We start from the raw sequence: 18,031 nt of genomic DNA on the forward strand, positions 1-18,031 counted from the left end.
GACTACAGATAATGTAGTGGATGTCACTTGCAGTCCTATGTAACACCACAGATAACACAGTGATAACTCTCTGACTACAGATAATGTAGTAGATGTCACCTGCAGTCCTATGTAACATCACAGATAACACAATAACACAATGATAACTCCTAAGTACAGATAATGTAGATGTCACCTGCAGTCCCATGTAACACCACAGATAACATAGTTCATCACCATGAGTTGCCCTCATGACAAACACCTCTCTGCGCTGCGCTGCGCTGCGCTGCGCTGCGCTGCGATGTTGATTCTATGTGAATATCCTCATAATTTGACTTTAGAGGCGACTTCCTTTGGGGGTGACGGGTCAGGACGCAGGTGGGGATGGCACGGATGGGTGGGCTGCTTCCCTGCTGGGAGGTACTGCACAGTTCTGGGATGGGCTGAGGAGGCAGAATGGCAGCGGTGACAGATAAGTTTATAATCTACAGCTGGGACTTTATAACCTCTGTCTTTCTCTCTTTCTGTCACTCTCTCCAACTGCAGGTCCCATCACGGAATAATGGTAGCCCTCTGGACCCTCAGCCTCACCCTTTTCATCCATTGTGGTAGGTGCTCATACCCTTGTCTTTATGCTCAGGTGCAGCAGAGGTGGGTTTGTCTTTTGGTGTTGCTCATGATAATATGATTATGCATTATTTGCGATTTTACATGGAACTAAAACTTTCCTACCTCCTTATCTTTTACAGCTAGACAATTGCAAAACTCCTCTACAAGTATAGGAGAGCTAAGGCTAGTTTCACACTTGCTTTTTTTTGCAGCGCGTTTTTCCCGCAAAAAAACGCATTGAAAAAACGCATACATAAGCATACAACTGCTGCGTTTTTTTCAAGCATTTTTATAAGCATGCATGAAAAAAACGCAGCGTTTTTATGCGTTTGTATGCGTTTTTAGCGCGTTTTTACCGCGTTTGCGTTTTTTTCCAACATTTTTAGGTGGCCCCTCACACTACCCAAACCATGACTTTACTAACCCTAACCCTGACCCCAACCCTAACCCTAACCCTGACCCTAACCCTAACCCTGACCCTAACCCTTAACCAAATCATACTTAACCCTAACCCAAACCCTAAACCCTAACTAACCCTAACCCTAACCCTAACCCTGACCCTAACCCTGACCCTAACCCTAACCCTAACCCTAACCCTGACCCTAACCCTAACCCTAACCCTGACCCTAACCCTTAACAAAACCATACTTAACCCTAACCCTGACCCTAACCCTAACCCTAACCCTAACCCTAACCCTAATCCTGACCCTAACCCTAACCCTAACCCTGACCCTAACCCTTAACCAAACCATACTTAACCCTAATCCTGACCCTAACCCTGACCCTAATCCTTAACAAAACCATACTTAACCCTAACCCTGACCCTAACCCTAACCCTGACCCTAACCCTAACCCTGACCCTAACCCTAACCCTAACCCTGACCCTAACCCTAACCCTAACCCTAACCCTGACCCTAACCCTTAACCAAACCATACTTAACCCTAATCCTGACCCTAACCCTGACCCTAATCCTTAACAAAACCATACTTAACCCTAACCCCGACCCTAACCCTAACCCTGACCCTAACCCTAACCCTAACCCTGACCCTAACCCTTAACAAAACCATACTTAACCCTAATCCTGACCCTAACCCTGACCCTAACCCTTAACCAAACCATACTAAACCCTAACCCTGACCCAAAACCCAACCCTAACCCTGACCCTGACCCTAACCCTAACCCTAAACCCCCTTAACTAACCCTAACTCTATCTCAAACCCCTAAATTCCTTGTTTAAAAAAAAAAACGCATATGCAAAAAAACGCTTACATGAGCATGCCAGTGCGCACATATGCGCATCCATAGGCTATAATGGCCATTTTTAGCGCAAAACGTGCGCATATGTGCGCATGCGCTTTTTTGCAGGGCCAAAAAATGCAACATGATGCGTCTGGAAAATCCAATCGCACACCCCAAAAAAACGCAGCGCATGAAAATCGCATACATGCGCTTACAAGCGCGCAGGTATGCGCACCCATGTTAAATATAGGGGAAAAACCGCATGCGCAGGTTAGCGTTTTTTTCCAGCGCTAAAAAACGCAAATGTGAAACCAGCCTTATTCTGTCATTTGGCACACTAGGATATCAGCAGGCGAACAGCGATTAATCTCTCAGGAAATGTTAATATTTGTGATTTTTCTACAAGAAGTTGTACATACTTTGCCTTAGGTACTGAAGTCCAGGTGTAGCAGAGCTGAGGGTGTCATTTATGGTAGCACATTGTGTTGCCTGTAATGTTACATGGGACTGCAATTATTTTTATCTATATAATCTGTACTCTGAGAATGTGACCAGTGCACAATGAACGCAGCTCTGCTACATCAATAAATGCCTTAAATCAGGGGTGGGCAATTAATTTTCTCGAGGGGCCACACGAGAGACAATGACTGTTATGGAGGGCCAAACCAATAGGCTGAAATTAATTCTACTCAACAATAATCTCAACATATTAATTATAATTATTATATTAATTATATTACAATCAATTATATCACTTAATATTAAATAGAATTAAGGATGCTAACATCCCCATATGTACCATTTGAACCCGAATACAGCCCCTTTAATATATCGTATGAGGCCAACACTGGCTCCCCATGTCCAGCATCTGAAGCCAACACAGCCTCCCCATGTCCTGCATCTGAGGCCAACACCCCATGTCCAGCATCTGAGGCCAACACGGCCTCCCCATCTCCAGCATCTGAGGCCAACACAGCCTCCCCATGGCCAGCATCTGAGGCCAGCACAGCCTCCCCATGTCCAGCATCTGAGGCCAACACAGTCTCCCCATGTAAAGCATCTGAAGCCAACACAGCCTCCCCATGTCCTGCATCTGAGGCCAACACCCCATGTCCAGCATCTGAGGCCAACACAGCCTCCCCATCTCCAGCATCTGAGGCCAACACAGCCTCCCCATGTCCAGCATCTGAGGCCAACACAGCCTCCCCATGTCCAGCATCTGAGGCCAACACAGCCTCCCCATGTCCAGCATCTGAAGCCAACACAGCCTCCCCATGTCCAGCATCTGAAGCCCACACAACCTCCCCATGTCCAGCATCTGAGGCCCACACAGCCTCCCCAGGGTCAGCCTCTGAGGCCCACACAGGGTCCCCAGAGCCAGTGTCTGAGGCCCACACAACCTCCCAGGGCCAACGTCTGAGGCCCACACAGCCTCCCCATGTCAAGCATATGAGGCCCAGTCTCCCCATGTAAAGCATATGAGCCCACGCAGCCTCCCTATGTCCAGCATGAGGCTAACACAGCCTCCCCATGTCCAGCATCTGAGGTCAACACAGCCTCCCCATGTCCAGCATCTGAGGCCAACACAGCCTTCCCAGGGCCAGCCTCTGAGGCCCACACAGCCTTCCCAGGGCCAGCCTCTGAGGCCCACACAGCCTCCCCAGGGCCAGCCTCTGAGGCCCACACAGCCTCCCCAGGGCCAGCCTCTGAGGCCCACACAGCCTCCCCAGGGCCAACGTCTGAGGCCCACACAGCCTCCCCAGGGCCAACATCTGAGGCCCACAGCCTCCCCAGGGCCAGTGTCTGAGGCCCACACAGCCTCCCCAGGGACAGCATCTGAGGCCCACACAGCCTACCCAGGGCTAGCGTCTGAGGCCCACACAGCCTCCCCATGTCCAGCATATGCACTCCAGTCTCCCCATGTAAAGCATATGAGCCCACGCAGCCTCCCCATGTCCAGCATGAGGCCAACATGGCCTCCCCATGTCCAGCATCTGAGGCCAACACAGCCTTCCCATGTCCTGCATCTGAAGCCCACACAACCTCCCCATGTTCAGCATCTGAGGCCAACACAGCCTCCCCAGGGCCAGCCTCTGAGGCCCACACAGCCTCCCCAGGGCCAACATCTGAGGCCCACACAGCCTCCCCAGGGCCAACGTCTGAGGTCCACACAGCCTCCCCATGTCAAGCATATGAGGCCCAGTCTCCCCATGTAAAGCATATGAGCCCACGCAGCCTCCCCATGTCCAGCATGAGGCCAACACAGCCTCCCCATGTCCAGCATCTGAGGCCAATACAGCCTCCCCATGTCCAGCATCTGAGGCCAACACAGCCTCCCCATGTCCTGCATCTGAAGTCCACACAGCCTCCCCAGGGCCAGCCTCTGAGGCCCACACAGCCTACCCAGGGCCAGCCTCTGAGGCCCACACAGCCTCCCCATGTCCTGCATCTGAGGCCCACACAGCCTCCCCAGGGCCAGTGTCTGAGGCCCACACAGCCTCCCCAGGGACAGCATCTGAGGCCCACACAGCCTACCCAGGGCTAGCGTCTGAGGCCCACACAGCCTCCCCATGTCCAGCATATGCACTCCAGTCTCCCCATGTAAAGCATATGAGCCCACGCAGCCTCCCCATGTCCAGCATGAGGCCAACATGGCCTCCCCATGTCCAGCATCTGAGGCCAACACAGCCTCCCCATGTCCTGCATCTGAGGCCCACACAGCCTCCCCAGGGCCAACATCTGAGCCCCACACAGCCTCCCCAGGGCCAACGTCTGAGGCCCACACAGCCTACCCAGGGCCAACGTCTGAGGCCCACACAGCCTACCCAGGGCTAACATCTGAGGCCCACACAGCCTCCCCAGGGCCAACGTCTGAGGCCCACACAGCCTCCCCAGGGCCAACGTCTGAGGCCCACACAGCCTCCCCGGGGTCAACGTCTGAGGCCCACACACCCTCCCCAGGGCCAACGTCTGAGGCCCACACAGCCTCCCCAGGGACAGCATGAAGCCCATACAGCCTCCCCAGGGACAGCATCTGAGGCCCACACAGCCTCCCCATGTCCAGCATATGAGCCCCAGTCTCCCCATGTAAAGCATATGAGCCCCACACAGCCTCCCCATGTCCAGCCTGAGGCCAACATGGCCTCCCCATGTCCAATATTTGAGCCCCACACGATCTCCCCATGGCCAGCATATGAGGCCCACGCAGCCTCTACCCATGTCAATACTTCCATAGCTTCCCCATGTCAAGATCCCCATAGCCTCCCCATGTCCATAAGACTCATATAGCCTCCCCATGTCCATAAGACCCATATAGCCTCCCCATGTCCATAAGACCCATATAGCCTCCCCATGTCCATAAGACCCATATAGCCTCCCCATGTCCATAAGACCCATATAGCCTCCCCATTTCCATAAGTCCCATATAGCCTCCCCATGTCCATAAGACCCATATAGCCTCCCCGTGTCCATAAGACCCATATAGCCTCTCCATGTCCACCTCCCCATGAACATGATAAGACCCATATAGCCTCCCTATGTGCAGCCAAACATCTCATAAACATAAATAAATTTTAAAAAAAAGATACTCATCTTTACGTTCCCATGGCACTCTGCTGTGCTTCTGTCTCCAACGCGCTGACTCTCCACAGTATACATGACGCCATTGCATCAGCTGTTTGACATGCTGATTGGTGGGCCATCGTGCCTTGGTGTCTCGGTCCGCGGGCCGGACTGGAACAGCCAGAGGGCCGGACTTTACCCAGGTCTGCCTTATACCATTCCCTACAAATTATCTCCTACATAAACAGAAAACACTGTGGCGTCCTGACTGATACATTGCAGCAAACTAACAGATCTGTGCAGCTGATGAGCTGCGTACAACTGGGTCCACTTCTCAGCTGAGAGCAGAACTAGTTTTGTGTAGGATTGAACGTGTTCTCATTCAAAAACATCAAGCAGTGATTTAGAAAATGGAGAAGAATTGTAGCAAAGTATTTTACATCTTCCTGTAATTCTAGATTCTGCCCGCTTCTAATATAATTGGGAGCAATCGTTGTAGAGCTGACAGCGGAGCTGCTGTGCTGGAATTGGAACAGATCTTGACCCCATTTTCTGTTTGCACATTTTATTCCTGTTTTATCACTTCTACTTTAAATCATGTGTAACAATTACTCCAAATTACACCAAAAATATTACATCTGGATGAGCACTGTCACTGAGTGGAGGCACGTGATGACATATTGAGGCTGAAAACTTGTATTTATTCAGTATCTCTTGTAGCTGAGGGTTTGTTCCAATTGTATCCAGTCTAGACAATTCTTTGTGAACTAAGGAGTCTGGATGAGTGAAGTAGTAGACACTGATCCATTTTAGGCTACTTTCACACTAGCGTATCCTGGAGCTGCAGAGGGATGCGCATGGCCGCCATGAAGCTCTGCCCACGGCCGCACCGCCTCCGGTCAGCTCAGCCTAAGGGCGCATGACACTGCATGCGACCTGTGTTCCCTATCTTTAGCATTGGGTACGCAGGCCGTGCGCAGGTATGTGTTTGCCTGCTTTCTTTTGACGGTGCGCCGACCTGCGCCAAACGCACCGTGTTGCATTTTGGTGCGCTTGGCGCACCGTCAAAAGGAAGCATGCGGCAGCAAACGCATATCTGCGCACGGCCTGCGTGCCCAATGCTAAAGATAGGGTACGCAGGTCGCATGCAGCGTCATGCGCCCATAGGCAGCGCTAACAGGAGGAGGCGCAGCCGTTGGCAGAGCTTCACGGCGGCCGTGTGCATCCCTCGGCAGCTCGAGGAGACGCTAGTGTGAAAGTAGCCTTACCTGCACTGATACATTGCAGCAAAATATGGTCAGGGATTTGTTCAGTGTCTCTCTCTGTAATGAGGAGGGGTGTGGTCTAATGACATCAACACCCTATATAAGGTGTGCTTAATTATTAGGCAACTTCCTTTCCTTTGGCAATATGGGTTAGAAGAAAGATTTGACGGACTCTGAAAAGTCAAAAATTGTGAGATGTCTTGCAGAGGGATGCAGCAGTCTTGAAAATGCCAAACTTTTGAAGCGTGATCACTGAACAATCAAGCGTTTCATGGCAAATAGCCAACAGGGTCGCAAAAAGCGTGTTGATAAAAAAAGGCGCAAAATAACTGCGCATGAATTGAGGAAAATCAAGCGTGAAGCTGCCAAGATGTCATTTGCCACCAGTTTTGCCATATTTCAGAGCTGCAACTTTACTGGAGTATCAAAAAGCTCAAGGTGTGCCATACTCAGGGACATGGCCAAGGTAAGGAAGGCTGGAAAACGACCACCTCTGAACAAGAAACATAAGATAAAACGTCAAGACTGGGCCAAGAAATATCTTAAGACTGATTTTTCTAAGGTTTTATGGACTGATGAAATCAGAGTGACTCTCGATTGGCCAGATGGATGGGCCCAAGGCTGGATCAGTAAAGGGCAGAGAGCTCCACTCCGACTCAGACGCCAGCAAGGTGGAGGTGGGGTACTGGTGTGGGCTGGTATCATCAAAGATGAACTTGTGGGACCTTTTCGGGTTGAGGATGGAGTGAAGCTCAACTCCCAGACCTACTGCCAGTTTCTGGAAGACACCTTCTTCAAGCAGTGGTACAGGAAGAAGTCGGTATTGTTCAAGAAAAACATGATTTTCATGCAGGCCAATGCTCCATCACATGCATCCAAATACTCCACAGCGTGGCTGGCCATTAAAGGTCTAAAAGAAGAAAAAATAATGACATGGCCCCCTTGTTCACCTGATCTGAACCCCATAGAGAATCTGTGGTCCCTCATAAAATGTGAGATCAACAGGGAGGGAAAACAGCACACCTCTCCAAACAGTGTCTGGGAGGCAGTGGTGGCTGCTGCACGCAATGTTAATCGCAAACAGATCAAGCAACTGACAGAATCTATGGACAGAAGGAAGGTGAGTGTCATCGTAAAGAAAGGTGGCTATATTGGTCACTGATTTTTTTTGTTTTGTTTTTGAATGTCAGAAATGTTTATTTCTACATTTTGTGTTATTATATTGGTTTACGTTTTTATTACGCTGCCTAATAATTCTGCACAGTAATAGTTACCTGCACAAACAGATATCCTCCTAAGATAGCCAAATCTAAAAAAAAAAAAACCCACTCTCAACTTCCAAAAATATTAAGCTTTGATATCTATGAGTCTTTTGGGTTGATTGAGAACATAGTTGTTGTTCAATAATAAAAAAGAATCCTCTCAATTACAACTTGCCTAATAATTTTGCTCACGGTGTACTAGACACACACCATCAGTGGTTAGGCCACGTTCACACACTCAGTTTTTGGAGTGGGTCAGGGGCGGACACTGACAGCTTGGGGGCCCCTGTGCAAGAAATGTGTCTGGGTCCCCCCTCCCTGCCCGCTACGTTTCTTAAGATGAGAGCAATCTGGCAATTAGACCCCTGGAGCCTCAGGCTCCGAGAAACAAGGCAGATTGCCCTCATTATTACTGCCCTGCAAGCAGGGGCGTACGTAGCAATCAAAAGACCCAATAGCAAAAGTTATATTTGGGCCCCCACACATCTAAAGAATATATTTATTTATATTTTTTCACTGAGATGGATATATATATACTGTGTGTAATACATAAATATATATCCGTTATCATGCAGTTCTGCTGGCTCCAGGGCAGTCAGTCTTGCAGTCAGGTGACAACTAGTGTCCGCTACGTCAGTGACTAGAACACTGCAGACATGGCTGACACTTTAGTTGGCACATGACGGAAAGTGTGCAGAGCGACTCCTCGTGGCAGAGCCCAACAATGTATATGTTACATTTTATGTCTGGTGCCTGTACCATCTGGTTTCTGCTCTATTCATTGTCTATGGAACTGATGGAAATAGCCGAGCGCAGTGCTCAGCAACTCTATAGATAATGAATAGAGCTGGGGGCTCAGTAGTTGAATCACCAGTAATCAGCAAGTTATCCATGATCTGCTGGATCACACATACATCGCACATACATATACCGTACATACACACACACAGATACACATACTGTACATGCATACACATACAAACACCACATACACACATATACTGTACATGCATACACACATACACATAACATACATACATACACCATACATACCCTCAGACAAACACTTATATACAGTACATACTGTTAGGAATCTGGTTTCTACCATGCCTATGCAGGAATCCAGATTCTCACATTTATCTCCAGAGGCTAAGTCCTTTGTGCCATCTTCTGAGCATGCTCACGGGACGAGCTCCCATTGGAGTTCAGGACTCAGGTGCTCAGGTACTGCTCCGGATCCTATTGGCTCCTTTTGGAGACCTGGAGAGTTCCGGCAGGTCCCGTACGCTATAAAAAGTGCGCATGGTCGTTCCGCCATGTGCTAGTATTTTCATACTGCTGCGGTGTGTATGGTGATGGATGCGTGGACTGGTGACTGACTTATTAAGAAGCCCTTCCCTCTGATAATACATCTGTGTGAGTGTTTGGGCTTCAGCCAGTATTAGCGCCAGCGCGCTCAAGCTTCATCTTTGCCAGCAGCTAGCGTCCTGCATCGCGCTTGCAGCATAGCGGTGCTTTCTCTGCGGCTCAGTTCACGCCGTCCTGAGGTTGCAGCCTGTCAGGCGTTTGCAGTTGCGACGTTCCGCATCCTATGTTTACGGTAGGTCTAGAAGGAGTAGTCCTGGTGTTTAAGGCTACTTCTGTGACCTTTAATACCGTATCTGCATCGCTGGAAGTCTGTGACCCTGTACAGACTCGGCATTATTTATGCTTTTGTTGGCAGCTCTGTGCATATAACAGAGTCTGCTTCAGTGCACTAGGTGCAGCTAAAACCCTGTGCACATTACCACCTTAGTGCTCTGCCTCTTTTAGCAGCGGTTATTCCATCCACCGCACGGTGGACCCCGAGTGCCGAAGGCACTTTATTTATTTTTTATTTAGTGTCTTCCGCCACTCATAACATAATACTAGCGCCAGGGTCTGGCTAAGAGATGGCAGATCAGCAGCAACTTACATAGTGCATACGGCAGCTTGAGAACCAGTTGGTTACTCTTGAGAGGGCTCTCTCCGCTGCACAGGCCACTGATGCTGCTGTCAAGGCTCTAACTGATGCGGTTGCGTGCATGTCCTTGTCTACCCTCGCGCCAACAGTTACCCGCCTCCCGTTGCCCAAAAAATTTTCCGGTGATGGCGCCTCCTGTAGGGGTTTTATCAGCCTATGCTCAATTCATCTGGAGCTGCTGGCTGCGCAATTCCCCACGGAACCGGTCAAGGCGGCATTTATCATATCCCTACTGTCGGGCAAGGCTCTAGAATGGACTACGCCGTTATGGGAGCGTGGTGACCTGGATATTCGGACCGCAGCTCATCTGCTAACAGCTATCAGGCAGGTGTTTTGTCGGTCCACGGGTTACACACGACACCTCTCTACAGCTCCTCGCTCTGTCCCAGGGATCCCTCTCGGTTAGCCAATATGCCGTCCGTTTTCGGACATTGGCGTCCGAGTTGGAGTGGTCCGACAAAGCTCTCATCCCAGTATTCTGGAGAGGATTAGCGGAGGATGTCAAGGATGCTCTCTCCACGAGAGAGATTCCCACCAGCTTGGAGGAGTTAATATCTATCTCCTCGCGGATTGACCTCCGTTTTTCAGAGCGTGGTTTGGAGTGTGCACACTCCAAACGGAGAGGTATTCCGGCTCCCGAATTTTTTGAGCCTCTGGAGCTGCCTGAACCAGAGGTTCTACCCCCAGAGCCCATGGAGGTGTCTCGTGCCTATGCTAATACACGTCTGGCTCAGGAGTCCGTTTGCGGTTGTTACCGGTTACACGCTGCCTCTCAGGGGGACAGCGCTCTGCAATCGTCGGATTCCATGCCAGTTGACGAGACCTTTGCCCCTCCTCATTTGAGGCCTAAGATTCTCGCGTGGGCACACGCGTCCAATGCGCACAGCCATCGTGGCTATATGCAGACCACGAAACTGTTGGCTGGTGCATATTGGTGGCCGCACAGGGCTCGGGACGTCAAGAGGTTCATTCAGGCCTGCACCTCATGTGCTCAGCTTAGCCTCCCTAGGCAGAGTGTGATGACGACCGTCGACACACGGCGGCGTCCTACTGTAACTCCCGCTCCTGCTGTCTCTCAGGTGTCCCTTTTGAAACCTGGCCTCCGCTGAGGCCTTCCACGTGTCCCGGGTTACCGTGTCATCTCCCAGGACACCAGGCTCGCTTCCTAGCGAGCCTAAAACCTACGCCACTATCGGGTACAGGCCGGTGGCTCGGAAGGCTCAGGGAGGGGGGTAATGTTAGGAATCTGGTTTCTACCATGCCTATGCAGGAATCCAGATTCTCACATTTATCTCCAGAGGCTAAGTCCTTTGTGCCATCTTCTGAGCATGCTCACGGGACGAGCTCCCATTGGAGTTCAGGAGTCAGTTGCTCAGGTCCTGCTCCGGATCCTATTGGCTCCTTTTGGAGACCTGGAGATTTCCGGCAGGTCCCGTACGCTATAAAAAGTGCGCATGGCCATTCCGCCATGCGCTAGTATTTTCATACGGCTGCTGTATGTATGGTGATGGATGCTTGGACTGGTGACTGACTTATTAAGAACCCCTTCCCTCTGATAATACGTCTGTGTGAGTGTTTGGGCTTCAGCCAGTATTAGCGCCAGCGCGCTCAAGCTTCATCTTTGCCAGCAGCTAGCGTCCTGCATCGCACTTGCAGCATAGTGGTGCTTTCTCTGCGGCTCAGTTCACGCCGTGCTGCGGTTGCAGCCTGTCGGGCGTTCGCAGTTGTGATGTTCCGCATCCTATGTTTACGGTAGGTCTAGAAGGAGTAGTCCTGGTGTTTAAGGCTACTTTTGTGACCTTTAATACCATATCTGCATCGCTGGAAGTCTGTGACCCTGTACAGACTCAGTGTTATTTATGCTTTTGTTGGCAGCTCTGTGCATATAACAGAGTCTGCTTCAGTGCACTGGGTGCAGCTAAAATCCTGTGCACATTACCGCCTTAGTGCTCTGCCTCTTTTAGCAGCGGTTATTCCATCCACCGCATGGTGGACCCCGAGTGTCGAAGGCACTTTATTTATTTTTTATTTAATATCTTCCGCCACTCATAACACATACATACACCATACATGCATATACAGAGATATCATACATACACACACATACCATAGATACATACACCATACATACACACAAACACATATATACAGTACATACATATACCATACATACATATACACAGATATATCATACATATACACATATACATACCATAGATACATACACTGTACATAACTATACCATACATACACACACACTTATATACACATAGTATACACATATACCGTACATACACACACTTTTATAAACATATAGTCTCTACATACACATATACCGTACATACATGCACATAGACATACACCATATATACATACACACATATACTGTACATACACAGACTTCAAAGAAGCTTTATTAGTAGGACTAAATACACATTAGTTTTGCCAAAGCAAGTGTACAAAAGGGAATAGGGACTGTAGGGATGTTGTGTAGGGACTGAAGGAAAGGTGGATGGGGGCAGATCCAGGATGGGGCTATTCAAGTCCATGGCATAGGGAGGGTGGATGGGGGAAGACCCAGGATGGGGCTATAGAAGTCCATGGCATAGGGAAGGTGGATGGGGGCAGATCCAGGATGGGGGCTATAGAAGTCCATGGCATAGGGAGGGTGGATGGGGGCAGACCCAGGATGGGGCTATACAAGTCCATGGCATAGGGAAAGTGGATCGTGGCATACATGCACATAGACATACACTATATATACATACACACATACAGTATACCATACATGGACACACATATACTGCACGTACATACATACACATATATCATACATACACAAATACACACATACATTCACACACACATACATATACTGTACACACACATATGTAAATATACACACACATAATAATCTACAACCTCAGGTGTTCTGTTCAGATGAGCCATGGAGGTCGGCCACATAGTGCAGAGATAAGCTGGAGCCTGGAGACCACTGCAGGGCCCACTGTGGGGGATGGGGACACAGAGCACAGAGGATTTCAGCTCCCTGCTGCTGCAGAGCTCTCCAGTGCAGGGAGCTCACCTCCCCCGACCTCCTCTCTGTGAGATGTCCTGTGCAGGGAGCTTCTTCACCTGACCTGTGCTCCTAGATGCTGCAGCCTGCCTAGAATAGCACAGTGGAGGAAGCAGAATACAGTACACACTGTAAGTCCTGCTCTTCTTCCACTGCAGTGCAGTCCCCTGTGTGCTGTGTGGCCCGGGCCCCTGACAACCAGTGAGTACTCACCATTGGGACGCGCCATGCAGGAGGACAGACGACAGCCAGTGAGCACTCTCCTCAGTCTGGTGAGGAAAGCGTACATTGGTCAGTGTCTCTCCCTGCATGACACACCCCTTTTTGAACTCCTGCTCTCCCGCGCCGCTCTCTCCCCTGCTCTGGTATTCAGATTACAGCAGGAAGTGAAACGGGCTGATGCTGCATAATACCGGGCCCCTTGCACTCACGCCACCCGCAATCTAGACTCTGGCCCCATAGTGGCTGCATACTCTTCAGTCTGCAGTGTGATTCCTATAAGTGTGTCCTAGAAGTGTGAAGATAAATTTTAGAATTAAAACCAGAATTGAACCAGAAGGGAACTGAAGGTAACTGTAAACAGCCACTGTAAACAATGTTTCTGTTTGTTTTCACTTTCACCCCTATAATCCTTCACTTTCTGCTAATTCCCCTAATCCCTACTACTAGTAAAGAACTGTTCATCTCTTCTTCAATCCTCCCCATCCACCTCACCTCCTCCTCAAAACTATTCCTTAACACAATCCTCTGTCTCCAAACACAGACAGCCCCCTCATGCCCTCTCCTGATCCCACCTGCTAACACTTTCTCTGCTCCTTCTCACTGCTGGTGATATCTCTCCAAATCCTGGTCCTCCTCACCACATTCCCACAGTCATTTTTTCCTCCCATCCATGCTCTCTCACAACCTTCCGTAACCACTCCAACCTTATACCCTTTCACCCTGCCCCCGCTTCCCCAGTCCCACTAACAGGAGCTCTGTGGAACGCTCGCTCTGTCTGCAACAAGCTTTCCTACATCCATGATCTTTTTGTTACTACCAAACTTTCCTTCCTCGCCATCACCGAAACCTGGCTCACCCCTTCTGACACAGCCTCTCCTGCTGCACTTTCATATGGTGGCTTCCACCTTTCTCACACCCCCTGCCCCAGCAGCAAACATGGCGGAGGAGTTGGTTTTATCCTGGCAGATACCTGCTCCTTCACCCCAATCCCACTGCCACCCTATGTTACCCTCCCTTCCTTTGAGGTGCACTCTGTGCGCATCTACTCCACCTCCAACCTCCAACTGGCTGTCATCTACCACCCCCCAGGGCCAGCCACCACCTTCTTTGACCACTTCACCACCTGGCTACTTCATTTCCTTTCCGCGGACATCCCTACTATCATCATGGGTGACTTCAACATCCCCATTGACACTTCCCTCTCAGCTGCCACAAGACTTCTATCTCTCTCTTCCTCCTTTGGCCTCACTCAATGGTCTTCTACAGCCACCCACAAAGATGGCCACACACTGGACCTCATCTTCACCCGCCTCTGCTCCCTATCTAACCTATCTAACTCACCTCTTCCTCTCTCTGACCATAACCTTCTCACATTCTCTTCCCTCTCCACTCCATGTCTACAATACCCACCCCATAAACTTTCACACCCTCGCAGAAATCTTAAACACCTTGACCTACACTCATTCTCTGAATCCCTCCTCCCTCTCACAGATATAAGTTCCTTACACAATGCGGATGACGCTGCTGCTCTATATAACACCACAATAGCTGTAGCTTTGGAATCTGCTGCCCCACTTACACATACCAAAGCTTGCAAAATCAACAGACAGCCCTGGCACACCAGCCTGACCAAAGAACTGAGGCGAGCTTCCAGGGCTGCTGAGCGCAGATGGAAAAGATCCCACTCCAACGAGCACTTCATCGCATTCAAACAGTCCCTCACTACTTTCAAGACCACACTCGCCACAGCTAAACAAACCTACTTCTCATCTCTCATATCCTCCCTGTCTCACAACCCTAAACAGTTATTCAACACCTTCAATTCTCTCCTCCGTCCCCCAGCACCTCCTCCCTCCCCACTCATCTCAGCTGAAGACTTTGCCTCATTTTTCAAGCAGAAGATTGATAACATCAGAGACAGTTTTAGTCAACAACCCCCAGAGCCCTTCCTCCCGACTTCCCAGCCCTCCACCTTCAAAACCAACTTCTCCACCATTACAGATGATCGACTCTCCACTCTACTCTCAAGATCACATCTCACCACCTGTGCACTTGACCCGATCCCATCCCACTTCATCCCAAACCTCACCACAGTCTTCATCCCAACCCTAACCCATCTCTTCAACCTATCACTAACAACTGGTGTTTTCCCCTCAAGCTTTAAACATGCCTCCATCACACCTATCCTCAAAAAGCCCTCTCTTGACCCATCCTCTGTATCTAGATATCGCCCTATATCACTTCTCCCCTATGCCTCCAAGCTACTGGAACAAAACGTCTACCTTGAACTGTCCCCCCATCTCTCTTCTTGCTCCCTCTTCGACCGCTTACAATCTGGCTTCCGGTCACACCACTCCACTGAAACTGCCCTTACTAAAGTCACCAATGACCTCTTAACCGCCAAAAGCAAGTGACACTACTCTGTCCTCCTCCTCCTGGACCTGTCGGCTTCCTTTGACACAGTGGACCATTCCCTAATATTACAGACCCTCTCATCCCTTGGCATCACAGACTTGGCCCTATCCTGGATCTCATCATACCTAACAGACCAGACATTCAGCGTCTCCCACTCACACACCACCTCCTCACCTCGCCCCCTATCTGTCGGAGTCCCACAAGGTTCAGTCCTAGGACCCCTGCTCTTCTCCATTTACACCTTTGGCCTGGGACAGCTCATAGAATCTCATGGCTTTCAGTATCATCTCTATGCTGATGACACACAGATCTACATCTCTGGACCAGATATCACCTCCCTACTAATCAGAATCCCTCAATGTCTGTCCACTATTTCATCCTTCTTCTCCGCTAGATTTCTGAAACTTAACATGGTCAAAACAGAATTCATCATCTTTCCCCCATCTCACGTGACCCCCCCAACGAACCTATCCATTACAGTAAATGGCTGCCCACTCTCCCCAGTCCCACAAGCTCGCTGCCTCGGGGTAATCCTTGACGCTGATCTCTCCTTCAAACCACATATCCAAGCCCTTTCCACTTCCTGCCGACTTCAACTCAAAAATATTTCACTAATCCGTTCATTCCTCAACCAAAAATCTGCAAAAACCTTAGTCCATGCCCTCATCATCTCTCGCCTTGACTACTGCAACCTCCTGCTCTGTGGCCTCCCCTCGAACACTCTCGCACCCCTCCAATCTATTCTAAACTCTGCTACCTGACTAATCCACCTGTCCCCCCACTATTCCCCAGCTTCTCCCCTCTGTCACTCCCTTCCCTGGCTCCCCATTGCCCAGAGACTCCAGTACAAAACCCTAACCATGACATACAAAGCCATTCACAACCTGTCTCCTCCATACATCTGTGACCTCGTCTCCCGGTACTTTCCTGCATGCAACCTCCGATCCTCACAAGATCTCCTTCTCTACTCCCCTCTTATCTCCTCTTCCCACAATCGCATACAAGATTTCTCTTGCGCATCACCCCTACTCTGGAACTTTCTACCACAACATATCAGACTCTCACCTACCAGCGAAACCTTCAAAAAGAGCCTGAAGACCCACCTCTTCTGACAAGCCTATAACCTGCAGTACCCACCGATCGACCAAACTGCTGCATGACCAGCTCTACCCTCGCCTACTGTATTCTCACCCATCCCTTGTAGATTGTGAGCCTTCGTGGGCAGGGTCCTCTCTCCTCTTGTACCAGTTATGACCTGTATTGTTTAACATTATTGTACTTGTTTTTATTATGTGTACCCCTCCTTACATGTAAAGCGCCATGGAATAAATGGCGCTCTAACAATAAATAATAATAATAATACTCTGCTGCTATGGACAGTACACTCAGGGGCCCCCTTCCACCTCTGGGCCCCCGTGCATTGCAACGGCTGAACCGTCAGTATGTCCGCCCATGGAGTGGGTGATAATACAGAAGTGATGTGTTTCTATTAGACTTTTCCTCTGATTGTTTCACTCTTGGTTTTGGCTACAAATACTGAGGTAACATACTGAACATATGAATGTGGCCTTAGACCTATTAAAGGGATCCAGACAGCGGATACGTGTGCCTGATCCACGAGCAGCATGTGTCAGACACTGGCTGAATGATTTCAGACATTTTTGTTGATCTATGAGGCGCTGCGGAGTCTCAGAAAAAAACATAGTTTAAGAGCCACCAGGGACCAAGCTGCATGGGAGATTTGTCAGCCGGGGGGGTCCCTGGTGACTTGTCCCCCCTGCCCCTTGGAGTGACAGGTCTCTCATGTACACACATGGAGTGAGAGACCTGCCAGTCCCTGGCATCGGGCAGTACACTGTCGCTATTAAAGTGTTTTGTTATGAAACCTGGCAGCGGCTCATAGCTAAACCTAGACTGTCTATATCTTACGAAACTTACTCCTCTCTTTCTTCCCTGGCGCAACAAAACACTTGTCAAACACAATTCAGAAGAAAACAACTTTATTGGAGAGTAACCATTTACAAACAACTCTCTTCTTTATAACACCAATTGTTGGAGGGGTAAGGTCGCAGCTCTCATATTAACCATCAGAAGATTGTGGGGATATGCCACCGGACTCCCGGCACATGTTACCCAGTCTTGCTCTTCCGCCACCTCTGCGACTTTCATCATCAATAGAAAACAGAACAACACCAAATCAATAGCCATGAATTAATCAAACCAAATGGGAGGGAGGGTGGGCCGCTCTCGATCCAAGGGTCAAAGAGGCTGGGAGACCTCCAGCCCTCCAATTTATACCCCTGCGAGGAGAAAAAACCCGGAACTGGAAGGGACCCTTATCGTCCAATGAACACATACCATGGGGTAAGGGAAACCCGCTGTTAACCCTTCAGACGCGCC

At 49.7% G+C, this 18,031-nt stretch overlaps 1 protein-coding gene across 1 annotated transcript in view; it reads left to right on the forward strand.

Annotated features, from left to right (window-relative positions):
• The first annotated feature begins 202 nt into the window (after positions 1 to 202).
• The window catches only part of XPNPEP2 (X-prolyl aminopeptidase 2), a 92,001-nt gene continuing 74,172 nt past the window's right edge, over positions 203 to 18,031 (forward strand). The window contains exons 1-2 of the mRNA XM_073589861.1: positions 203 to 357; positions 526 to 587. Of these exons, the coding sequence (XP_073445962.1) occupies positions 218 to 357; positions 526 to 587 (202 nt within the window). The 5' untranslated portion in view covers positions 203 to 217. The remainder of the gene's footprint in view (positions 358 to 525; positions 588 to 18,031) is intronic.

This window comes from Dendrobates tinctorius, unplaced genomic scaffold (assembly GCF_039654945.1).
Source record: "Dendrobates tinctorius isolate UK_male_01 unplaced genomic scaffold, ASM3965494v1 ptg000114l, whole genome shotgun sequence".
NCBI classification, from domain to species: domain Eukaryota; kingdom Metazoa; phylum Chordata; class Amphibia; order Anura; family Dendrobatidae; genus Dendrobates; species Dendrobates tinctorius.